The 26,257-nt window shown below is 43.8% G+C and overlaps 1 protein-coding gene across 1 annotated transcript; it reads left to right on the top strand.

The window, feature by feature from the left end:
- The first annotated feature begins 1,131 nt into the window (after positions 1-1,131).
- On the top strand, positions 1,132-25,761 carry LOC109898005 (cadherin-24). The gene is made up of 14 exons (XM_020492727.2): positions 1,132-1,677; positions 8,438-9,272; positions 17,296-17,590; positions 17,713-17,832; positions 18,349-18,516; positions 19,998-20,179; positions 20,921-21,177; positions 21,273-21,409; positions 21,586-21,707; positions 22,060-22,177; positions 22,435-22,743; positions 22,993-23,185; positions 23,290-23,740; positions 23,845-25,761. Exons 2-14 carry the CDS (start codon positions 8,655-8,657, stop codon positions 24,721-24,723), a joined length of 3,849 nt encoding a protein of 1,282 aa, XP_020348316.1. The 5' UTR covers positions 1,132-1,677; positions 8,438-8,654; the 3' UTR covers positions 24,724-25,761.
- The last annotated feature ends 496 nt before the right edge of the window (positions 25,762-26,257 follow it).

Genomic DNA, 26,257 nt, shown 5'->3' with positions numbered 1-26,257 from the left:
AAATGAGAGCACCTGGGGGGGTGGGAGTGGAGCTAGGCACTGCAGGACCTGGATTAACCTCTACATCAACAGAGGAGAAGTAGGATAAGGGTACGGCTAAAGACTACGAACTGGCCGTCTAGCACGTTCGGAACAGAGAGTAAAAGGAGCAGGTTTCTGGGCACGATAGCATAGATTCAAGGCATAGTGTACAGACAAAGGTAAGGTAGGATGTGAGTACATTGGAGGTAAACCTATGCATTGAGTAATGAAGAGAGAGATATAGTCTCTAGAGATGTTTAAACCAGGTGATGTCATCGCATATGTAGGAGGTGGAACAACATGGTTGGTTAAGGCATATTGAGCAGGGCTAGAGGCTCTACAGTGAAATAAGACAGTAATCACTAACCAGGACAGTAATGGACAAGGCATATTGATATTAGAGAGAGGCATGCGTGGCCAAGTGAACATATGGGGCCAGTGAGTTGTTGGGCTGGCTGGGGACACGGCGATTCAAACAGTTAGCAGGCTAACAAGCTAGCAGTTAGTAGGCCAGAGCTAAACAAGCTAGCAGCTAGTAGACCAGGGCAAGCTAGCATTTAGCAGGCCGGGTTAGTAAGCAAGCAGTTATCATGGGCTAGCAGTTAGTAGACCAGGGTAAGCTAGCAGTTAGCAAGGGCTAGCAGTTAGCAGACCGGGCAGGCAAGCTGGCAGTTAGCAGACCGTGTTAGCAAGCAGTTAGCAAGGGCTAGCAGTTAGCAGACCGGGCAGGCAAGCTAGCAGTTAGCATGTTATTTTAATGGACAAAAATGCTTCTTTTTTTTTTTTAAACAAGGACATTTCTAAGTGACACCAAACTTTTGAACAGCAGTGTATATTTATTTTAATTCCGTGAAAACAGCCATAGTGCAACTCTCCCTTTTTCATGGCTGAATTAATGTATCAGGAAAAGTAAGGTTCAGTACACAGACCAGACATAACAATTACAGCCACCAGGGGTTCCATGCACTTGGGAAATTGTGCAGTCTTGCTAAAACAGTTTTTCCCCCTGTGTACACATGTCATGGTTTACTACCACATTAGTATAGGCCTAATATATGTATTCAGTTTTACTCAACTCAGCATATTCTTTTGTCCCTCTTTCAACAGCTATTGAAGAGACAATTGAAGAGTAACTGATGGGGAGAGGACTACTGCTGAGCATTCTTATTTAAGAGTGCAAGGCTGCAAGCTGACAGACTATTTTCCTGGCTCTAAAACTATTTAACTTTCCCATGACAAAAAAAGACCACATTGTTTACGTTTGGCTGATGCATGCAACTGCAGTGATAATATATACTGGATCACAGGCGCTAGGATGAGAAAGTACAAGAATAGGATACGCATTCACAGGATGCAAAGCAAACATGCCCACAATTACATTGTGGCATGAAGGCTGAAAAAATAGCCTACAATATCCCCAAAAACGAGAATCAAACTGTCAGCCGCGCGAGAAGGATAGGGGTCTGTGAGGAAAGAGGGGGAGTGATATGTCATTTACTGGAACAGTCTCACGAGCACCAGATTGAGAGCGCGCGCTTAAAGGCACCCAGTGAAGAACACCGGCTTCCCCACTTTGGAATCTAGTTGTATTTCATTCAGCGCGTTTACTTAAATCGCTGCCAGACGAAGGAGCTACCCAATTATATATATTAAAAGGTAAGATTGAAATTCGCATGAGAAATATGCATCGGGACAAAACGTTTTCTTTTTCATAATGGGATTCAGTTTATTTGTAGCTTACTTTCACTGTAGCCGATGCATTTCACGGAATAAATGGGGTATCAGTTATTCAATTTATTATAGCTGCTGTTGACAGATTTATGCATGCGAATAAATGTTTCTTCCAATGTCGATACATGTTCCATGGTGGTGAATCTGACAAAAAGCCAAAATTGTGTGGCGCGCGCGCCTATGTCAAATACAATGTGCATAAGAATGTTTGTCTTCAGATGTCAGCTGTTTTAGCAGACATAATAATGTAGACATAATACAGAGTTATCCAGGAGATCCGTTGGAAGGGACCAAACTGCGGATGTTCTGGTTGACTAAACTAAAGCGCGGAGATTTGACATATGGTACCTATGGGTTTCCACAACCACAAATATCGTAAACATTAATGAAAAAAATAAAAAGCTTTTTGGTCCTAATTAAGCTTAGCGTTAGGCATAAGGTTAGCTCTGTGGTTAGGTTTAAAACCAGATTTTAAGAAGATAAATTGTGGAAATAGGTGGGCTTTATGACTTTGTTGCTGTGGTAACTAGTAACGACTGTTTTAATGTGATAGTCAGCTTCCCTTCCTACCCAGACAAGTCACTATTACGCTGAACAAAAAAATATAAACGCAACATGTTGGTCCCATTTATTTTGCTACAGTTAAGAACAAATTCTTATTTTCAATGACGGCCTAGGAACAGTGGGTTAACTGCCTGTTCAGGGGCAGAACGACAGATTTTTACTTTGTCAGCTCGGGATATGAACTTGCAACCTTTCGGTTACTAGTTCAATGCTCTAACCACTAGGCCACCCTGCCGCCCCGTTTCATGAGCTGAAATAAAAGATCCGAGAAATTTTCCATACACACAAAAAGCTTATTTCTCTCAAGTGTTGTGCACATATTTGTTTACATCCCTGTTCGTGAGCATTTTAGCCATTGTCAAGATAATCAATCCATCCATCTGACAGGTGTGGCATATCAAGAAGTTGATTAAACAGCATGATCATTACACAGGTGCACCTTGTACTGGAGACAATAAAAGGCCACTCAAATGTGCAGTTCTGTCATACAACACAATGCCACAGATGTCTCAAATTTTGTGCAATTGTCATGATGATTGCAAGAATGTCCACCAGAGCTTTTGCCAGAGAATTAAATGTTTATTTCTCTATCATAAGCCACCTCCAACAGCGTTTTAAAGAATTTGGCAGTACGTCCAACTGGCCTCACAACCGCAGACCACATATAACCAAGCCAGCCCAGGACCTCCACATCTGTCTTCTTCACCTGTGGGATTGTCTGAGGAGGGGTGCTGAGGAGTATTTCTGTCTGTAATGAAGCCCTTTTTATGGGGAAAACTCATTCTGATTGGGTGGCCCTGGCTCCCCATTGGGTGGGCCTGGCTCCTAAGTGGGTGGGTTTATGCCCTCCCAGCCCCACCGATGGCTGCGCCCCTGCCCAGTCATGTGAAATCCATAGATTAGGGCCTAATTTATTTATTTCAATTGACTGATATGATCCTTATATGAACTGTAATTAGGGCTGTGGCGGTCATGACATTTTGTCATGCAAATAACTGCCGATCTCACGGTATTTGACTGTTAATTAACAAACACATTTAGCATCTCCGGCTTCCACGCATAGCCTATGGCGCATCTATGGAGCGTCTACATTATAAAAACGTCTAATAAATACTTTTAATATAGCCTACACCATCACAATACGTCAATGATTTATTTTAGGCCGGTCTAAAGAAACAAAATGATATGAAGGAAATGTAGCCTATTTCAGAAGAACAGAATAGCATAATCTGTTAGGCCCTAATCTGGCAATGCCATATAGCTGTGGGCTATACTAGTTCATTTAGCAGGCAAGAATTGCTTATTCCCGTGGCATTATTTTATATTGTTTTACAGTGAGAACAATAAAATGGAACCTAGCTGAATAAAATAGAAAGGATAGTTTCCCCAAAGGATTTGAAGGAGTATTTCTAATACATAACACATGCGGCTATTCTGTGTTGAGCAGTTAACAAAGAAACAGGTCCTCCTATATGCTTCATTTAGAGTTACTAAATTCAACTTTAGTTGTGATACCAATGTTAGGCTATATGTTTTGATTTTCTAATACATAATAATCATTTGAAGAAAAGTTGCATAAAAGGCACGCGCTCTGCTCTGTTTCTTGCACATTCTGGGCATCATTCACAAGTGATAGTATTCTGACTCCAATCAGACTACATACACTAAATAATGTATGTGTGAAATTAGTTTGGATTTAGAATGGGCCATTATTATCTGTTGGAACAGGTGCAGGGGGAGGAAAGCATTGTAATCCGTATGCACTTGAATAGCGAATGGAGGAGGCTTTTCCCATGGTTCATTTTCATGCCAGCCAGGCAGGCTACTCCGGTTGTAAAGAGAAACAATGTGCTTCATATTAGGAAAGATGAGAAATAAATATAATAGGCCTAGCGTATAGAAATCTGATTGTATCCTCTTTTTAATAGAGGCCATCAAAACTCTGTTTTATAGCATAGCCTGTAGAAATGTTGCGCAACATGGGCTTATAGGAACATTGATTTAATTCCATGCATCAACCAGCTATGAGGAGCTGTCTGTCACTGAGCAACAGGTGATCCTATTCCGCTCAAGCTCTGAATGCCAGGGCTCTCATGAAGTGTTTGATTTGATTTTTGATTGCATTTGCGTTGATATCATAGTGATTAGAGAGCGCTGAGTACAAGACCATTAGCGACTGTCCGTTAGCAAGTTTGGTAGGCTACTAATAACTACCAGTTACCGCCTAGTTACCGTGACTAAATGGTCACATGGAATTTGACTGTGGTCATGACTCGTGACTGCCAGTGTGGCGGTTATATGGTCACTGTAACATCCCTAACGGTAACTTGGCAAAATCTTAGAAATTGTTGCATGTTGTGTTTTATATTTTTGCTTAGTATAGGTGTCCATCCATGTCTGAGGACATCATCAGATGAAGTGGAAACCGGCCACTAAGGCCAACAGTGCCTTAGTGGCACTTGGAGATGGTGGATGGGCGTAAGCATCTGCCTCTGGTGCAAGATATTTTTCTTATAAGCCTATCCCAAACCTTAACCATTCAGAGTTAATGCCTAACCTTAAGATTTTGAAGTTAATGGCTAATACCTTAAATACTTGGAAATTTGAGGTTTGGAACAACTTCGAAATTAAACGTTTGAGAAACATGGATGAATGTCTAATTTTAACATGAGACTGTTTGAGCTTGTTGTCCTTCCTGGACTCGTGCGTTGTGGAGCGCGCGCAAAAAACGCTCACCTGCAGACCGCACTGGTTCCGCACGGATTTGCGCTCGCGTAATGAAAATGATGAGCTTGCCTCCGCGTCGCCAGTAGCTCGCAATTGTTAGCGTTGCATTCATTATTATAGTTAGACCAAGTGTGTAAATCACATTAACATGCGTCAGAGGGGTCACAGCTCCAGAATTCTCTAACAAGACAAGGTTGTGCTCCAGGCTGTTCAGTGTAGGCCTATCTACAGTATGCTAATGAACAGCTTTGAAGAGTGTGCGTGTGTGTGTGTGTGTGTGTGTGTGTGTGTGTGTGTGTGTGTGTGTGTGTGTGGCACAAGAGGAGAGGAAGTAGGGAGAGAAATAACAGACCCTTAGAATAAGGCACCATGTACCACATTTGCACGTCAACAACACTTTGACTTTGGACATCAAAAAGGAGAAGAGAAGATCATTATCAGTCATTTCCACTCAGCACATAATACACACACACACACACACACACACACACACACACACACACACACACACACACACACACACACACACACACACACACACACACACACACACACACACACACACACACGGCCAGTATAGATATTCCCCAGTCCCCATTCACCAGAGTCTTTGTTGAACTCATTAATTTGTCAAGTGAATGTACAGCTGAGTCATAAACACTAACACATTGTTAGAGCGAGCACACGTCTGCCACAACACAGCACTTTGATTGGGAGGTTGTCATACCACTTAGGCTTTGACTGACTGTCTGAATGTCAGATGTTGACAATAGCAAGATGAGTGATGTGCTGAGTACAGTCACAGTGAGGCCTCATCAGTTTGGTTTGGACAGAATGGGAGGACTGTCTACACACTGAGAGAGAACGAGAGAAGGTGGTAGAGAGAGAGAGGCAGAGCAGTCTTAAAACATTAAGATGAATGGAAGGAAGAAGAGAATGTCAGGGAGACGCACGGGTGGAGCAGAATCTCTTTGCCTGTCTTCGTTGCTTAAGCCAGCCAAGCTCTCCCTTCATCACATACCCCCTCTCGCTTCTCTTCTTCCTCTATCTCCCCCTCGCTCCCTCTCTCTTTTCCCCTCCCTCCCACTCCTCCCCCTCTCTCTGTATCTCTCTCTCTACCCCCCCCCCCTCTCCTCTCTCTGTATCTCTCTCTCTACCCCCCCCCTCTCCTCTCTCTGTATCTCTCTCTCTACCCCCCCCCTCCTCTCTCTGTATCTCTCTCTCTACCCCCCCCCCCTCCTCTCTCTGTATCTCTCTCTCTACCTCCCCCTCCTCTCTCTGTATCTCTCTCTCTACCCCCCCCCCTCCTCTCTCTGTATCTCTCTCTCTACCCCCCCCCCTCTCCTCTCTCTGTATCTCTCTCTCTACCCCCCCCCCTCTCCTCTCTCTGTATCTCTCTCTCTACCCCCCCCCCCCCTCTCCTCTCTCTCTATATATGTAAAGGCTTGACATGCACAGTCTATTTTTAATAAAAAATGAAACAGCTTTCTTGCAGTGAAGCGAGACACAGAGTGAAGTGAGACTGAAACAGCGATTTGCAATTTAGGCCTGTGTGACACTCATCATCCCCCTCCGAGCCAGCAACAGTAAATTCGCCCTCAGTCTTTCATTGCCTATCTATCTCTATCGCTCTATATCTCTTTCCAGCGATCCCCTCACACATGTTTCTCACTAACACTTACATCTCAAATGCTGAAAAATAATATTAAATGACATGTTTTTTCTGTAATTGTGGAGCAGTAAACATGAGAGCAATATGAACAACACTAAAGCTAACTGTTTTAAAATGGGCCAGGAAGTACTATTAATGGATTCAAAGATGCAGCATTATACAGAAGAAAGGGAATGTCTGTAAAAGCTTTAGTGGAGATACAGTATATGGGATGGTTTAAAGATGAGGGAACAGACACATCGGCTCAGAGAGACTGAGTGCACATCTGGCATTAATATTGATGAAGTGGCATTAATGTGTGCAAAATACAAAAAAATAGCATTATTCCTTTTAAACAGTTAATTTTTCTCTTCGGCGAAAGAATTCATGTGGAAGGGAGGGGTAGAACAAAGTCGAATATATAGCTCAAATTAGTTCTTTGTTATCAAGCGTTAAGAAACTAGGGCAATTGCTGAATGAGAATGAATGAGGATTCTGTTCCTGTCATAAACATAAAAACATTTAATAAATTAAACATTCTGATAAATATTACACAGTCATTTTGGGTTAATAGTGTTTTAACTTAGGCCCTCATGTGCATCTAAATGAATGGTTTTGTAATACAATTGCAGATGTTTTAATTACACAGTAAAATGGAGCTCAGATAAGGCTATTCAATATAAACATAGGATTTGGGCATGCCAAGTCAGGGATTGTAGGTTGGCAGCCATTCTGTTCTTACAGACAGAAATAAATATGTACGATTGTATATGAGTGTGTGTTAAATGAGAGAGAGGGAAATGTAAAGAGTGACAGTGACGAATTCATACACACACACACAGAGAGTGAGAGAGAGAGTGAGAGAGAGAGTGAGAGAGAGAGTGAGAGTGAGAGAGATATTTATTACACATTTTCAGTCTTAAGTTGGTGACAGCCTTCATTGCACAAAGCCTGCAAGATCGATGGCCAGGGTCTGACTCTAATACTAACGAAACTCGGATCGTTAAACTTTTGGGAAATGATGACAGAAATTGATTAAAATATGTATGAGTCCAATTAATCTTTGAAGGGGGACTTCTTCCACTACTTGGCATTGAGGCATGAGGAGGCCATCTTTAGGACGACATCAATCATCTGATGGAGTGGCAATTGTGTCTGACACAGTAAAGTAGTGGAGCTGTGCCCCACCCTCTGCCCTTCAGGCCCAAACTCAGCCTCCAGAGACAAATCTCCTTTACATGCATTATAATGAGCTCATAACCTAACACAATAGTCTCATGTGCCCCATTCTGTCAATGAGTATTCAGTGACGCTTTAAACCAAAAGATGTAATGCTTTGTTACTAGTTACGAGAATCTATGAGCCCTTGTAATGTTTTATTATGTTATAAATAGATAATAGGTATTTGTATGCTGCAATTTTACAACAGACTGAACATAGCCTCTTGTTTTCTATAAGCTGATGACTGTGGTGTCTAATCCTTCAAATTCACTAAACACTAAAAGATGGACAAATCTCCACATAGACTGTATGCAAAAACACAGTGCAGACAGTACAGACTATTGCAATATATTCCCCACAAAGTGTAGTTGTAAAATGGCAGCCAGTTCTCCTCAGGCCTTGAGGAGTTAATGAGAATAGTGTCAACATCTCTGCATGTCTTCATGCCTCCTGCACCTCGGAGCTGTTTGCTCTCCTTTTAATTAAAACAGCTAAGATTACTCTAATTATCTCTCTACTCAGGTAATCCAGCTCCGCTCTGCTGCGGCCGTGGGAGGGAGTCCTGCATCATGTGTACAGCAGAACGGGAATGAGTTAGTGTGAGAGTGAAAAGTAAACCAGAATAAAGACTGACCCTGCGGATAGCAAAGGAAATCACAATGTGGGGAGAAGACAAACAGAATCCAAGGAGAGGATAAAAAAATCTCTGAATAGAGTTGACTAACACACCACCTCCACTATGACCACCCCAACAGTGCTTCTTCTTGTTTTGGTTTGTATGTGGGAGGAGCAGCGAGGATGTAGTTCACTAACTGTTAGGTTACCGATTACAGCTCAGAATAGCCAGGAAGACGTAATTGAACTGAGGGCTGCAGAAAACTCTCTGGTGAATCATGGTCAGAATGCTGAGGTTCTTATGACAACCCACATCCCACTGACTCCTGGATTAACAGACAAAGAAAAGAATGGCGTGGATGAAATAGTACAGATATCAACTCAAACTCCAGACTTTACCCTTCAAACAACTTTGACTCCTGGAAAGATATGGAATGTAATTACATCCAAGAGTGACCATGTGGATAATGGGGATGTTCACACTCAGTCACTTGAGGCCCAGCATTCCATGGAGGCAGAGGCCAATGGAGACCCCAAGCATCATGTGAAACTCCAGACTGTCTCGCATCCAGAGTTCAGAGTTCTCCCAGAGAGTATCTCTGGGCGGGGCTTAGTCTCTCGGGGGGAGGGGTTAACTCTAACAGGGGTGGGGTCTCGCTCTCGTCGTAAGCGGAGCTGGCAGTGGAACCAGTTCTTTGTCATTGAGGAGTACAGAGGACCAGAGCCAGTGCTCATCGGACGGGTAAGACCTATTCACAACCAATGTCATGATTTCAGTGTTATCAGAAATATCCATAAATGTATATTTGGTAAATTCCTAGAACAACAGCCTGAGGATATAGCACACCAGGGGTTCCCAAACTTTTTCACTCAAGCCCCCCTTCTAGCATTCATGGTGAACATCCGGTACCCCCCACGTCTATTTCTATAGGCACAAGCACTGTTTATGACACACAATGTTCACACCCCTCTTGTTGGCAGAGAGACAATTTTGCAGATTTAAAGCTTATTTCCTACAATTCTACACATTTTGCCATGTCTTAAATTAATGTATGTGTGTTTATGTGATGTTTGATTGACCCAAACATTACAACATGGGCTAAAAAACCGAGCTAAAAAGCATTAGCTGACACGGGCTAGTTGATCTGGAAATGATCTCTCTAAGGCCTGCAATGACTGACATGACGAGGAAAACTGCTGATGCACTACCCAATTCCCAAATAGCACCTTGTGCATTCTACTACTACAATTTCCAGGAGTAAGTAGGGCGGGGTGGTCCTTCGCACACCCCACAGTTTGGGAACCACTTCAGTACACTACTAGTCAGTTGACATACTTTACTTCATTAAGGTTAGCCAATAAGTATGGTAGGTCGCACCACACCAACAACACCACAGAGCTGACAGGAAGTCAGTGTTCAGCCAGTGTGATGATGAGATGATTGGAGGTTTTAAATCAGAGCACACCTGAACCATCTAGATCTGTGGAAGTTACTTGTAGCACTTCACAGGCAAAGTGTTGGGCTGCTAATGCATCTGTTGGCAGCTTTAGTGTGTGTGTGGATTATATTAGCTGTGACGCTTACAGGGAACTCTGCCAACTCACAGTAGCAGGCAGCGTACTTTATTGTGACACCACAGTTTGGAGCCTCCCCAACCAACACTGTGTTCACATCGTAAATGTTTCATCTTCCTCTCTGCCTGTTATTGATACAGTCAGGGAGGGATGTCAGTGCGGTCGGTGGAGACACTCTTTCTTGTTGTTGTAGTAAGTGCGCAAGTCTGATTCAGGGCTTGAGATGGCTAGGATGTTGCTTGGATGTTATGTCAAACATGTTCCAGCTTGTTAGGGCTATGAGTTTGATAAGATCATACATACATCAATGCCCAGATTCACATACATGTGTAGAGTGTGTGTGCTATGCCGTTTGAAAGATACATCATGGCAATGAATGAGAATTTTACTGGGAGAGAAAATCAGCAAGGTGAAGATGGACTGAAGATCCCTGCCACACTGTAAGAGCAAAGAGAAGAGAACATTGAGATGAAAGAGAGTGGGGGAGAGGGACAATGGCTTGGGGAAAGTAGCCGTCTGGGAATTCTATCAGAGATCATTTCAACAACAAAAAAATACATGTTTTTATGGATTGGTTAAGTTTTAACCCCACAGAGTAACATCTTTTTGCCATGGCGACTGATGCACAGCAGGACTGAGCTAGCAATTAGATTGAGACTAAGAGGGTAGGGGTTGGTGAGATACTGTGTGGGGGCTAGGAGGGAAGGGTGTTAGGAGAGTAAGATAGGGAAGGAGACTGACAAAGATGTCTCTCGTGGTGATGTATGGGATCCGAATCAAAGCAGATTTAAGGAGGAAGAATATATAGCATTTCTTACTGTCTGTTATCGTGTGTTTCTTTAATCCCTAACTGCACGCTCAACTACACACATACACACACTGACTCGCTCTCTCTAACACACATATCACAGTTGCAGACAGACACACTTGGCTGTATACACCCAGGGTTTATGAATTACAGTTGACATGTATACCAATGTTTTTATGCACCATTTTGGTATTCTTGGCTAGAATAAATGCACAGCTATGTGATTAAAGGCCTAGGGGCCATAATACTTTCTTATGCTTGCTCTCTCCAGGCTTATGTCACATAATAATATTAACAATTTTCCTTGCCCATGGCTTGGCTTGTGCGTAATTCTCATGTGAAAAATGTAATAACCACAGAGACCACAAAGCTGTTTCCATATGAAAGAACCTACAGTATATATACAGACCTTAATTGATGTGAAAACCTGCAGTAATATTGCTCAGCAAATATCAAACAACCCATGCTACTTACTATAGTTAAAATAATCATTTGTGGTTCATTAGACAGAGGTTGTGTTGGTCTAAGATGGAGGGTCTGCAGTGGAGGGGAGGAAAGGATGGGATGTGAGTAAGCCTAGTGGATTATGAACATGTGCAGAAGTGCCTTAAGTGGAGCAAGATGTGAAGGTTCCTGGTCAGAAAGCCTTCCTTGTGTGATGAAGGCTGAGTAATCTCTTTAGCTTTCTATTTCTGTGTGTCTGGCCTTTTACCCACCAAGCTCCCTGTAATATCCCCCTACTGCTATTCAATACTGAACAAGCTAGCACTCTTCACTGCAAAGTCAAATGGGCAGACACACAGAGACAGGTAGGCAGACAGAAAGAGAGAAACAGATGGGCAGATGGACTGTCAGAGGTGCGTTCTCAGAAAGAGAGACAAATTTCACCCCAATAACTACTGTGGGATATTAAATCAAATTTTATTTATCACATGCGCCGAATACAACAGGTGTAGACCTTACAGTGAAATGCTTACTTACAAGCCCTTAACCAACAATGTAGTTTTAAGAAAAATGCCCCACCGCCCAAAAAACGAAGAGATAAGAATAAGAATAATATGCGTCAACAGCAACCTTGCGTTATCATTAACAGCAGACTTGTGCATTTCCACAGTGAAAACAATGTACTGAGCAAATGTCAAATTGGCTTTTTACCAAAATACCTTATGACAGACCACGTATTCACCCTGCACGCCCTAATTGACAAACAAACCAAAACAAAGGCAAAGTCTTCTCATGCTTTTTGATTTCAAAAAAGTTTTGACACAAAATGATGGAAAGCGGTTTTGGGGTAAAAACATACGGCATTATAAAATCCATTTACACAAACAATAAGTGTGCGGTTAAAATAATCAAAAACCACATTTCTTTCCACAAGGCCTTGGGGTGAGACAGGGAAGCAGCTTAAGCCCCACCTTCTTCAACATAGATATCAACAAATTGGTGAGGGCACCCGGCCTCACCCAACTAGAATATGAAGTCAAAGGTCTACTATTTGCTGATGATCTGGTGCTTCTGTCCCCAACCAAGGAGGGCCTACAGCAGCACTTAGATCTTCTGCACCTAGATCTTCAGCGATGAAAAAAATGATGGTGTTCCAAAAAAGGTCCAGTCGCCAGGAACACAGAGCACACAAAAAACTATACATACCTCGGCCTTAACATCATCACCATAGGTAACTTCCACAAAGCTGTGACCGATCTGAGAGACAAGGCAAGAAGGGCCTTCTATGCCATCAAAAGGAACATAAAATTTGATATACCAATTAGGATCTGGCAAAAAATACTTGAATCAGTTATAGAACTCATTGTCCTTTATGGTTGTGAGGTCTGGGGTCCACTCACCAACCAAGAATTCACTAAATGGGACAAACATCAAAATGAGACCATGCAGAGCAGAATTAATCCGATACCCGCTAATTATCAAAATCCAGAAAAGAGCCGTTCAATTCTACAACAACCTAAAAGGAAGTGATTCCCAAACCTTCCATAACAAAGCCGTCACCTACAGAGAGATGAACGTGGAGTAGAGTCCCCTAAGCAAGCTGGTCCTGGGGCTCTGTTCACAAACACAAACAGACACAGAGCCCCAGGATAGCAACACAATTAGACTCAAACAAATCATGAGAAAACAAAAAGATAAATACTTGACACATTGGAAAGAATTTACAAAAAAACAGAGCAAACTATAATGCTATTTGGCCCTAAACAGAGAGTACACAGTGGCAGAATACCTGACCACTGTGACTGACCCAAACTTAAGGAAAGCTTTGACTATGTACAGACTCAGTGATGTCGTGACGTTGCTCATCGAATGATTAAAGGATTCTAATTGCGTGATTAGCTGAATCAACCAATTATTAACTCATTAACCTGGGGCACCATGGGAAAATGTGTTTTATTGAGTTTCTATTTCCCAAATTAACTCGATTAACTCGATCGATTTTACAACAGCCGCTAATTAATCAGTTACCTCTACAGTCTCGTTCTGAACGACGCATAATCCGGGAATCTGCACGGACCCGGGTCTCACCAATGAGTTCCTACCACACCAATTTTAGTTGAGTATTTATTTACTAGAAAGCTAAAATGATGATAAAAGATACATACACAAAAACACATTCTAGGCTATTGTTTAGAACTTAGTATAACGGGCCAACACACTATGGCGCGTGTTACCCAAAATGGGGATTTAAAAGAGAGAGAAAATTTAAAAAGTACACAAGAGAAATATACATTTGGGTGAATTTGTCAGCTATGCTTATTCTAACCCTAGCCTTGCCCCAAACTGCCGCTCTTATGGGTCAGCATATAATGATGTAATTACGTGGGGAAGGTCTCCGTGGATTCTCCGCGTGGACCATTCAGGCTGCTCAATGACGCACTTCTCCGATGCAACTCTCTGGTCATCCTCACGATGTCAGTGTCCTTTTGGCTTAGGAGTCTGTTCCCTCGCCCTCGCTCTGGAAGGGCTCTTCTGAGGACAGACAGCTCTGTAGCTCAGAGCTCACAGCGTAGGAATGAAACATTGTAGATACCACGATTCGATGGGGAGTGGGGGCTAGGTGGTTCGACTTGAATTCACCCGCTTAGACACAGCTACTCATCCGTAGCTTGGGTAGAAAAATATATCTTTGTCTTCAAACTTGTGTTGCATTTTGGGTTTGTTGACTTTTTAGACCTCGACTGCAGCTTGGGTCACTTAGTCTCATCTGTTAATTCTTCACTCACAGGTTTTATAACCCCGGGTCAGATGTGGGCGTAACCGCCTTTAGGGCAATTCTCTGGACGTACCAAGTTATGGGCAAGGTCTAGATTTTACTCAAATCCAATTTTAGACAACTAACTTTACATTTCATCTTTACCAAAACATTCTCTTTGATTTGGACATTTTCCACACAACATACAATGTGTTAACCTTTAATAACAAAACAAAAATGACATACATTTTCATATTCCATCTATCGTCATTACCACCATTGTGGCTGACGGAAACCATTGTTCCAAAGTCCCTTTATTGCATGTTCAATGTTCTGAGGGTTGGTTTTCCATATTGAGGGGACACAGGAATGTTGTGTGGCCTAAGATTTACCAGGGGCGTGAGGGGTCATAAAACCCCCACATCTTCAGACCCCTAGATCTCTCCTCCTCTGTTGGGGTTGAGAGATAATCTGTAGGGTTGTGGTCTCCTGTAACCTGACCTGGTCAGGATAGTCATGACAGTGAGCATAGCCTTGCTATTGAGAAAGGCCGCCATATGCATACCTGGCTCTCAAGAGAAGACAGGCTATGTGCACACTGCCCACAAAAGTGTAAACTGAGTTGCACTTCCTAACCTCCTGCCAAATGTATGACCATATTAGAGACACATATTTCCCTCAGATTACACAGACCCACAAAGAATTCGAAACCATATCCAAATTTGATGAACTCCAAAATATAATGGGTGAAATACCACAGTGTGCCATCACAGCAGCAAGATTTGTGACCTGTTGCCTCAAGAAAAGTGCAACCAGTGAAGAACAAACACCATTGTAAATACAACCCATATTTATGTTTATTTATTTTCCCTTTTTTACTTTAACAATTTGCATATCGTTACAACACTGTATATAGACATACAGTGGGGCAAAAAAGTATTTAGTCAGCCACCAATTGTGCAAGTTCTCCCACTTAAAAAGATGAGAGAGGCCTGTAATTTTCATCATAGGTACACTTCAACTATGACAGACAAAATGAGAAAAAAAATCCAGAAAATCACATTGTAGGATTTTTAATGAATTTATTAGCAAATTATGGTGGAAAATAAGTATTTGGTCACCTACAAACGAGCAAGATTTCTGGCTCTCACAGACCTTTAACTTCTTCTTTAAGAGGCTCCTCTGTCCTCCACTTGTTACCTGTATTAATGGCACCTGTTTGAACTTGTTATCAGTATAAAAGACACCTGTCCACAACCTCAAACAGTCACACTCCAAACTCCACTATGGCCAAGACCAAAGAGCTGTCAAAGGACACCAGAAACAAAATTGTAGACCTGCACCAGGCTGGGAAGACTGAATCTGCAATAGGTAAGCAGCTTGGTTTGAAGAAATCAACTGTGGGAGCAATTATTAGGAAATGAAAGACATACAAGACCACTGATAATCACCCTCGATCTGGGGCTCCACGCAAGATCTCACCCCGTGGGGTCAAAATGATCACAAGAACGGTGAGCAAAAATCCCAGAACCACACGGGGGGACCTAGTGAATGACCTGCAGAGAGCTGGGACCAAAGTAACAAAGCCTACTATCAGTAACACACTACGCCGCCAGGGACTCAAATTCTGCAGTGCCAGACGTGTCCCCCTGCTTAAGCCAGTACGTGTCCAGGCCCGTCTGAAGTTTGCTAGAGAGCATTTAGATGATCCAGAAGAAGATTGGGAGAATGTCATATGGTCAGATGAAACCAAAATATAACTTTTTGGTAAAAACTCAACTCATCGTGTTTGGAGGACAAAGAATGCTGAGTTGCATCCAAAGAACACCATACCTATTGTGAAGCATGGGGGTGGAAACATCATGCTTTGGGGCTGTTTTTCTGCAAAGGGACGAGGACGACTGATCCGTGTAAAGGAAAGAATGAATGGGGCCATGTAACGTGAGATTTTGAGTGAAAACCTCCTTCCATCAGCAAGGGCATTGAAGATGAAACGTGGCTGGGTCTTTCACCGTGACAATGATCCCAAACACACCGCCCGGACAACGAAGGAGTGGCTTCGTAAGAAGCATTTCAAGGTGCTGGAGTGGCCTAGCCAGTCATAGCCAACCCCATAGAAAATCTTTGGAGGGAGTTGAAAGTCCGTGTTGCCCAGCAACAGCCCCAAAACATTACTGCTCTAGAGGAGATCTGCATGGAGGAATGGGCCAAAATACCAGCAACAGTGTGTGAAAACCTTGTGAAGACTTACAGAAAACGTTTGACCTCTGTCATTGCCAACAAAAGGTATATAACAAAGTATTGAGATAAACTTTTGTTATTGACCAAATACTTATTTTCCACCATAATTTGCAAATAAATTCATTAAAAATCCTACAATGTGATTTTCTGGATTTTTTTTTCTCATTTTGTCTGTCATAGTTGAAGTGTACCTATGATGAAAATTACAGGCCTGTCTTATCTTTTTAAGTGGGAGAACTTGCACAATTGGTGGCTGACTAAATACCTTTTTTGCCCCACTGTAATATGACATTTTGAAATGTTAATTTTTAATTTCACTTTTGTTTTATTTTCTATTGCCACTTGCTTTGGCAATGTAAACACGTTTCCCATGCCAATAATGCCCCTTGAATTGAATTGAGAGAGAGAGGGTGACAGAAAGACAAAGGTAGAGATACATAGACAGGCAAACAGATGGATTCAGAGAGGGAACGAAAACAGACAGATGGACAGAACAGAAGACAGACAGAGCGACATTTGGGGGCCACTGTCCACAGTCATGTGCTCTCACCCCCTAACAATCCCCCGGTGGCCTATTTGGTCCAATGAGTTAATTAGCTGTACGCATCAGTACACATTCTGGCCCCCTCTGTCCCCTTCACACCTGGTGCCATTCAATTCACACTGACTGAACACCACATCTTGGACTTGATTCAACCGCTGATTTCACAAACTATTGTTTAGGTAGATGATCAATTACGCAAATGAGGGATGCATTTTCTGAGTCAGTGGTGGCTTGGACACAATATGTCAAACAACAAAGCATAAGTTCAACTGTAAACCCTCTTTTTAGAAAAAGGATCATAGAGAACTGATGCCACTCATTAGGCAAGGCTCAATGCAGAATCCATAGATATTTTCTGACTTTATACTTCTCTCTCTATACACATATATCTCCTGCAGCTGCACACAGATATGGACCGAGGTGATGGGCGTACCAAGTACATCTTAGAAGGAGAGGGGGTGGGGTCTGTGTTTGTCATCGATGGGAACACGGGCAACATCCACGTCACCAAGTCCCTGGACCGAGAAGAGAAGGACCAGTACCGCCTCATCGCCACGGTAACCGACCGCCAGACGGGCCACGCCCTCGAACCCTCGTCCATGTTCATCATCAGAGTGCAGGACATCAATGACAACCCTCCTGTCTTCCAGAACGAGCCATACAGCACCACCGTGCCCGAGATGGCCAATATAGGTATTACATGTGACAGACAGAGCTTCAGTCTTGATCTGTGATTTACATTACAGTCTAGACAAGCTGCCTCAAGGGCTTATTAGTCATTCCTGAAGTCTCACCAATCCATCTCTCTCTAACAGGTACATCCATAATCCAGGTGACAGCCACGGATGCAGACGACCCTACGTATGGTAACAGTGCCAGGCTGGTGTATGCTGTGACCCAGGGCCAGCAGTATTTCTCTGTGGATCCTCAGACAGGTCTGGTGGGCCTGCAATGCAGACTCTTATCAAGCTACATGTTAACCATATGGTAGCCATGCTGATGAACTGTCACTACAGTATGCCCCTTTGATTTGTAAAAATATCACATGGTGTAACTTCTGTGGTCTGTATGTATTCTGTGTACTCTACATAAAGCAGGGGTCAGCAACAGGTAGCCTGCGGTCCAAAATTTGATCTAATAAAAAAAGAGAGCTATGTAATCATGTCTTAATGTAAATACAATCTCCTTTTGGGCTTAGTTGTGTTCAATTTGTAGTCTAAAAATATTATAATTATGTTCTGGCTCCCCCGAACATCCGCTCCGACAAAAACAGCCCGGGGTTGAATCTTGTCGCCTACCCCTGACATAAAGGCTTGTGACATGGCTATATGTGACATTAAAGCAGGTGACTCATCCCACTACAGCATTTAGGTCTGCTTGTCCCTTCAGCTGTGATGTAATGTAATGCATCATGTGCTTATGTACTGTCCTCTCATCGTCCTCTCTGCCAGGTGTCCTGCGTACTGCTGTAACTGACATGGACAGGGAGAGTCAGGACACCTATCTGGTCGTCCTTGAGGCCAAAGACATGGGGGGGCACCTGGGGGGGATGTCAGGGACGACCACAGTCACTGTGAGGCTGAGTGACGTCAACGACAACCCCCCTCACTTCAGAAAGAGTGAGAACATTACAGTTATGGTTTTGTTATTGGCCATTGTCATGGTATTGCGGTTATGGCTTTCAACTTCTATAACTCCAGTTGAAACATTCTTATGACATATTTCTGTATTCTCTCTCTCTCTTTGTGTGTCTGCGCGTGATTTTGCGTGTGTGTGATCTTGTGTTTTTGATTTTGCATGTGTGCTTGTCTGATTTTGTGTGTGTGTGTGTGTGTGTGTGTGTGTGTGTGTGTATGTGTATGATTAGAGTGATGAAATGCTTTGCAATGTGGCACTTGTGATGGTGCACTGATCTCTTGCTGCTACTAACAGCACCTTTAGGATCTTCTCTGCCAGGATTGTCACACAGCAGCGCTGTGCTTATAGTGGATTTTGAAGCCATTTTATGGAGTGTTCCTTGATGTGTGCATATGGCTCGTGTTTCCTCATTGCAAACTAATGATTCAATTCCATGAATGAGCTGCTTATCTCTTCTTCCTCCTCCTCACCGTCATCTTCATCACCATCTGAGTTGATAACATATTATGAGATTTCTCAACACGAAGCTCTTCCTGAAAAACAGTAAGAGATCATGAAGTCTTTTCTTATCTAAGCGCTTCTGCATTCTATTCTATTCATATTTTATCTGCCATCCAGTTGTTTCTGCTCCAACAGACAGTAGAATCACTACAGAATGTAACATTCTCAGTCCAACAATACATTCCTCTGTAATATATGTCCTTCTCTCTCTGTCACACTCTCCCCTTCCTCTCTTTCTTGACTTCATCCCCCCCGCTCGCTCTCTCTCGCAAGCAATTTCATAATTCCAAATGCACAGTATTTATTAGGCACTATAGCTGTCCTACTGTAGCTCACTGTGGGCATGTTCATGATTCTCTATCTGACACTAATACAGAGTGAGTCTAAACAAACGTATTTGTTTCATCTGTGGAGATAGAGACGTGTGTGTTGAATTCGCAAAGCTTTGAATTATTAACAAGTGTCATTAGATGAAGGTGTGTCCTTTCCATACTGTTTAGAGGGAGACCACGGTAGGAATACTACAGTTAGTCACTTACTGTGTAGAATCAAAGAGAGACAGGCAGACTCATCGCTGAGAGCCAGGCAACTGCCAAACCCTGTCACAGACTACTGCACTTTGGCTGCCGTTTCCTTGGATACAGGACACTCGGAGAGAAGTTTGGCTTTTTTTCCTTTGACCTTTATTTAACCAGGCAAATCAGTTAAGAACAAATTCTTATTTTCAATGACGGCCTAGTCCAACGCTCTAACCACTAGGCTACCCTGGTTTTCATCATTACTGTAAACATTTTCCCTGAGGACTACTGGAATGACTACTCTCATTTTAGGATCGAAATGGTTTGTCTCTGCCCTGTGACTCATCTGTGTGGTCTCTCTCTCTCTTTCGCTCTCTCTCTCTCATTCTCTCGCTCGCTCTCTCTCTCTCTCTTGCTCTCTCGTTCTCTCTCCCTCGCTGTAGGTGCCTGGTCGTTCTCTATCTCTGAGCTGGCAGCACCAGGGGTGGAGGTGGGTCGCCTCTCGGCCACAGATGCTGATCTGGGAGATAATGCCATGCTGGAATATACCATCCTGGACGGAGAGGAGGGGGACACATTTAACATCACCGGAAGAGACCAAGAGGCTGTCATTGTGTTAAACAAGGTGAGCAATAAGTTATATAGCTCTTAATCAGACTCAAGTCAAAAAACATCCACAATGGTGTAAAATGAGAGGCTAAACTAAGCATTGCTCCTCCAAGCTACTCTAACCAGGAAGTTAATTCAGTGAAAGACATAGAAAACAGCAGGACAGTGTTGCCTGCAGAGACTTCAGTCAGCAACAATCAGGTCTGATAATAGGATGCTTTGAATAAAGAAATATTTGGTCTGGAAACAGTATCTTAATGTTTTTTTCCTCAGTCATTCTTCCTAGCAATCCTGTTGTGTGATTGCAGGCAATGTCACAAACTTAATTAACTTAAACAAAACATATCTCACCTTGGTTTGCTTGGAAATAGACAAAAAAAGAGATCCAAATACCCTGGAATTTATGCACAGCTATTTGAAAAATGGAAGATTCCATCTAGCAGTTGAATTGGAAATCGCCAACCAGAAAATAGGTTGTGAGCCTGTGTTTTCCTCTGTGTGGTATCGAGTACATGGGGCATCGCAAGCTCCATTTAACAAAGTGTGTGAGATGAGGGTGAGAGTATGAGATAGAATGTGGGAATGATGAATCAACATGGGAGCAAATTAATTATGGAACAAGGGTAGGGGAAGGGGCACGATGAAAAGAAGAAGAGAGTGTTCAAGCAAAGGAGAAAGAGAGAATTAGTAGACAAAACTGGTTATAGGGAAGAACATAAGCCAAATCTAATTGGTTGTACTGTATTTCTCTCCTCAGCTGCTCGACTATGAGAGGTGCGGTTCCTACTCGTTCTCAGTGGAGGTTATGAATCCCATAGTGGACGCACGGTTCCTACGGAAGGGTCCCTTTAAGGACCGGGCGAACGTACGGGTCATGGTCCTCAATGCAGACGAGCCCCCACGCTTCTCCCGATCACGTTACCGTCTAGATGTGCCTGAGAACTGTCCTCCTGTCTGCAGCGTGGGTCGGGTATCTGCTGTGGACCCAGACACGGGACAAAGCGCCAACATCAGGTAGCCTACACTCAACCAGTCAGTCCGTCCGTCAGTCAGTCAATCTGTCCTTCACTCACTCACATTTTCTCCCCCCACCCCCGTCACTCTCTCAGGTACTCTATTGACCCTCAGTCTGACCCTGAGGCTCTGTTCCGTATAGCATCTGACAGCGGCCTTATCACCACGGTGATGGAGTTGGACCGGGAGCGCGAGCAGTGGCATAATATCACTGTCATCGCCACACAGAGAGGTATGAGGCTCCCCCTTCTCCTCTCAGCTTCAGCCGCCCCCAGGAAATACACGCACTCTGGCTTAGTACAGTCATGTTTTCCCCCCATATCACTCATTGTAGCCCTTGGGTGAGAGCTGTGAAAAGCTGTAATGAAGTTGATGTTGAACTCACCAGGCACTCCTTCCCTGTTCCAGACAATCCTAACCTTGTGACCAGAGTTGTGGTTGCCATAGAGACACTGGACCAGAATGATAATGCACCAGAGTTGGACAGGCAGTACACAACGTCTGTGTGTGACTCCAGTACCCCTGGACAGGTCAGTGCTGCTGCTAACACTTACCTACAGTATGTAAGTCTGACACTGCACTTTATCAGTCTATCTATCTATAGCCCCGCATGCTGATAACCATAATGCCATTTTCTTACTCCACTTTTTAGAGGACAATTCTCTTTAGAAGTCTTTGAAGATTTCCTATTCCTTTTAATGTCTAACTCTTATTAAATTGGAACTGATGTCAGATCACTGTGTCCTGTTTCTCTAGCCTGCCATTGGCTGAATTATTTTTCTCTAATGCCATTGGCTGACTTCTTTTTCTCCAATGCCATTGGCTCAGTTCTGTGACTGTGAGGTCCAATAGAAGTCCTCCTCTCTCTGCTCTGTCTCCCAGCTTGTTCAGGTACTGCGGGCGGTGGATAGGGACCAGGGAGGACAGGACGCCACAGTCCACTTCAGCATCCCTCCAGAGTCCAGTTCGGCTCTAAACCTCACCATCAGGGAGATTGGAGGTGCCCTCTAGCAATATTCAACCTCCATGTCAAACTGTCACCCTCCTCAGCCCTCTGCCTAATGCATGTCAAATCAGAAATTCTGCAACGGGATTCTTTTTTTGACATGCTTGATGACAGTGTGCCTACATCTCATAGTATAGCCTGTATAGCCTGTCAAACTTCTAATATTAATTGCAACTGGAGAATGGCATTCCTGTACCAGTGACTTGGCGACTGGCTTGTGTTTCTGGTGTTACTGTCTCATTTAACCCCAGGTGCCACAGCGAGACTGGTGCTCCAGTCGGCCCTGCAGCCCCTCGCTGGCTTCTCCTCCTCCCTCCTCACCCTGTACGTGCCCATCGTGCTGCGGGATGGGGCGTCCGGCCTCACCAACACCGGGACGGTCACCGTGACCGTGTGTCCATGTCTGAGAGGAGGCATGCAGGCCGAGGAGAGGGGCAGGCAGAGGGACAGGGGCTGGGAGAGACGGACAGTATGTCTGCCCCTGCCCTCCGCCTCTCCATCACTCTTCTTCAGTATGGTCACCTTGCTGGCCCTGCTGGCCTGTGTCACCACCCTGCTGGGTAAGACTCTCTGTGTAGTAGGACTACTGTCAAATCAATGTATAGTACATGCCTGTTTGTACTGTTTGCACTATACTGTATATCTGTCTGTCTATTCGTTGTCTGTCCTTCTATCTGAAGATCTGTATCCCATGAAATGGACAGCAGTGTGTGGTATTTACGATCATGTACCTCTCTCTCTCTCCCTCTCCCTCTCTCTCTCTCCCTCTCCCTCTCTCCCTCTCCCTCTCTCCTTCCCTGCCTCCCTAGTGGTGTGTACTCTGTCTCTGTCTCTGCGGCATCAGAAGCGAGACTCCCACTCCCCATTTGAGGAGGATGATGTGAGGGAGAACATCATTACCTACGATGACGAAGGGGGAGGGGAGGCAGACACTGCTGCCTTTGACATCACTGCGCTCCAGAGCATGCACAGAGTACAGCGCATGCAGGACAGCAGGAACATGTGAGCTGTGACGTTGGTTTGTGTAGTGTGTGTGAGGGCATGTGTCTGTGTGTGTACTTGCGTGCATGTGTGTTCCTCTGCCTTATGCTCATCTCTTTGCCCAGATGGTACACCCAGCAGAATCAGGCCAGGGCTAGGACGTACAGCTGGACTCGGACCCCACACTCTGCTTTGGACCCCAGGCATCCAGGCTCAACCCCTGTGTACGGACACCTCTGCTACAGCATCCACACCCTGCCTGTCCTCAGAGACCTTCCCGAGGGGCCCACTCCATTCCAGTCGGGTCTGCAGCTGGCCAAACTGATGGAAACCTATGGGCTTCCTGGCCATCAGATGGGTAACGTTAATAATTCCCTAGTCATCCAGAACCAGGGCACATTTGATCTGCTAGAGCCTGGAACGGTTCATCTCAATCCTGCTGAGCCACGGTTCCCCAGCAGAGAAGGACCAGAGAGCATGATGGCTGACAGCAGACCCACAGAGAGAGAGGGAGGCAGGGAGACCAACACTGACAACCAGCAACAGCAGCTGCATCTGGACCAGGGACCAATCAGGGTCAGATATTAACTTTCATATATAATGGGTGTAATAATGTTGTTATTATCTCCCTCAGAAGTATTTATAATTCCTCATATAATCATTGTGTATTTCCTCCCCAGACACAGCCTGAGTCTGTACTGACAGATGAAGCACTGGTTCTGACCTACTCTGTCCCAAATGGCTCATGCTCCCAGAGTCACAGCAGTAGCATCTCTTCCTCAGAGCAGCAGGAGAACAAGACAGAGTCCTCTCCCTCACAGACCACCACCACCACTGGAGCTTCCAGCTCTGCAGTAGATGACACAGACACAGATTCCTCTACTCTCCCCAGCTCAGAGAAGAATGAAGACACTGTTGGTGTTGGCCAAGTAAATAGCAGTCACACCCACACTAACACACAGGGGGAGTCAACATACAGCATTGTGGGTTCACTAAACCAGGGCAGTGGAGGGATACCTGTGACCGGGACTACTTTGTATCCAGGCAGTGCAGAATTCCTGAACATGTACGTGCTTGGTAGGAGCCTCTCTGGAGGCATGCTGGGATACGGCAGGGGGTGGGGCTGTGCCCGGGGCCTGGTGTCTAACAGGGCAGGGGCAAAGGGTGGGGCTAACTGTAACCCCTCCCTGCCTTTGAGGATGGAGGACTTCCTGAAGCACCGTTTGGACCAGGTGACTGACCTATCCCAGCCACCCTACGACTCACTGCAAACCTATGAGTTTGAGGGGGGGGACTCCCGGGCCGGGTCACTGAGCTCACTGGAAAGCGAGGGCGAGAGGGAGGAGGAGAGAGGGAGGGAAGTGGTAGATGAGTTGGACCAGAAGTTCCATAGGCTAGTGAAGATAATCGAAGAGAGGGAACAAGAAAAGGAGTGTGATAGAAGTTCAGTGGAGGAGACGACACGGGCAGAAGATAGAAGCCAGAGTTTCAATGTCAACGAGATGAGCAAAACAGAGAGTGTTGATGAAGAGAAAGAGGTCTCAAGGTGGGATTTTTAGAGAACCTGCTAATGAAAGAGACTGAATATGAGTTTGGAGAGGAGAGGAGAGAGAAACACTCCAACAGATGCAATTTAAAAGCAATACGGGGGTGTTATGCACGACTTCAGAGAGAAAAATGTTCTGTTCTGTTCAATGACTAAACTTCCTGCTTGTTGGCTATGCAGCATAGCTGAGACATGTCGGAGGATCCATCAGCACATCTCATAAACTCACCCTTGTGTTTATTAAACAGTATATCAAAAATGTCACTTTTAGACTTTGTAACTGATATGAATAATGCACCTAGGCTTTCTACACTGAAGTTATGAAAAATGCACATTCTGAAATATTGATTCCCAGCCCTGAAAGCTGCATTGTTGGAAAATAGGCCTCATGAAAAATTTAAGGGAATTGTGATATTTAATGTTGATAGTTAATTAGGTGCACTCTCACTCAGAACACTGTTGTTCCCAAAGGCGACATTTAAACATGGATAACTGAATTGAACTAATTCTAAAAAGCATACCAATTCCACACTTCTACACTTGCATACACACAGACACACACTTATAGAGCTAATGTGAATATATAAGGGTGAATCTGTGCACATTACATCCAGTCAAAGGAAAGCTGTTCAGGTGATGATATTATGTCACAATCAGGAGGGAGCTCTTCAGAATTGCATAGACTTTGACACCCAGGCTATGTATTGTCCCAGTAATTATAATCACAGTAATAGGTTCTATGAAACACTATGCAATTTGCACACTGACTAGACATAATACGTCTTTGAAGAAAGAAGCCTTGTAGAAAGTTGAATATGTTTCCTACTATAGCGACATGATTATGTGCACACTGTAAATATCATCCTCTGCAATGTGGTGATTATTGGGTGGAGGATTTCACACAGACCACGAAAGTGTCCCTTTATGAGAAACACTGTCATTATTTCATCATTTGTAGTGATTAAATGGTTGGTGTTAAAGAAGATGTCTGTTGTGCCACGTTATTTCCCACGTGATAGTTTTCCTAGATAGTTCAGCTATAAACCTGTTCATTGACTGATCTATTACTCGTTTCATCTTTGCAATCCATCGAACTGCACAATCTTGCTCTTTCTTTAAACACTGACATGGAATTGGGTAAAGCTTACACACGCAATCGTACTGTTTTACTATACTATCCAGAATTTAACTAAAGATTGATTCATATGACCACCAGTCAATATTTCCCCCAAAAGATATTGAGATTGAGAACACTGTACGGCTCATTTGTACTATTGCAAAAACGAATAGCTTTTAGAATTTTTCGATTCATGTGTGATGACTAAATTTAGCAGAGACCTGGGGCCTTGGCCAAACTGCTGTTTGTTCGTCCCACCAGGCTAACCAAGGGAAATTAAATCTTAATCAAGCAACTATCTTAATGAGAATTCGATTTGAACTTGAGAAATTTGACAAACAATCTATAGCTCTTTGGGGTGAAAAATGAGGCGTGGAGATTGACCCGGGGCTTACAAGAAGAACAGAGATGGCAACGAGAAAGAGGATTA

The sequence above is a fragment of the Oncorhynchus kisutch genome, linkage group LG10 (genome assembly GCF_002021735.2).
Source record: "Oncorhynchus kisutch isolate 150728-3 linkage group LG10, Okis_V2, whole genome shotgun sequence".
NCBI classification, from domain to species: domain Eukaryota; kingdom Metazoa; phylum Chordata; class Actinopteri; order Salmoniformes; family Salmonidae; genus Oncorhynchus; species Oncorhynchus kisutch.
The sequence above is the reverse complement of the archived record's forward strand: the minus strand, read 5'-3'. Positions and strand labels throughout refer to the sequence as shown.

Excerpts from the sequence above, each read along its gene's own strand:
- LOC109898005 (XM_020492727.2), top strand. The coding sequence starts at position 8,655 with ATGACCACCCCAACAGTGCTTCTTCTTGTTTTGGTTTGTATGTGGGAG. Across the intron at positions 22,744-22,992 it reads CTGTGTCACCACCCTGCTGG|TGGTGTGTACTCTGTCTCTG; the intron begins GTAAGACTCTCT and ends CTGCCTCCCTAG. Across the intron at positions 23,186-23,289 it reads ATGCAGGACAGCAGGAACAT|ATGGTACACCCAGCAGAATC; the intron begins GTGAGCTGTGAC and ends CTCTTTGCCCAG.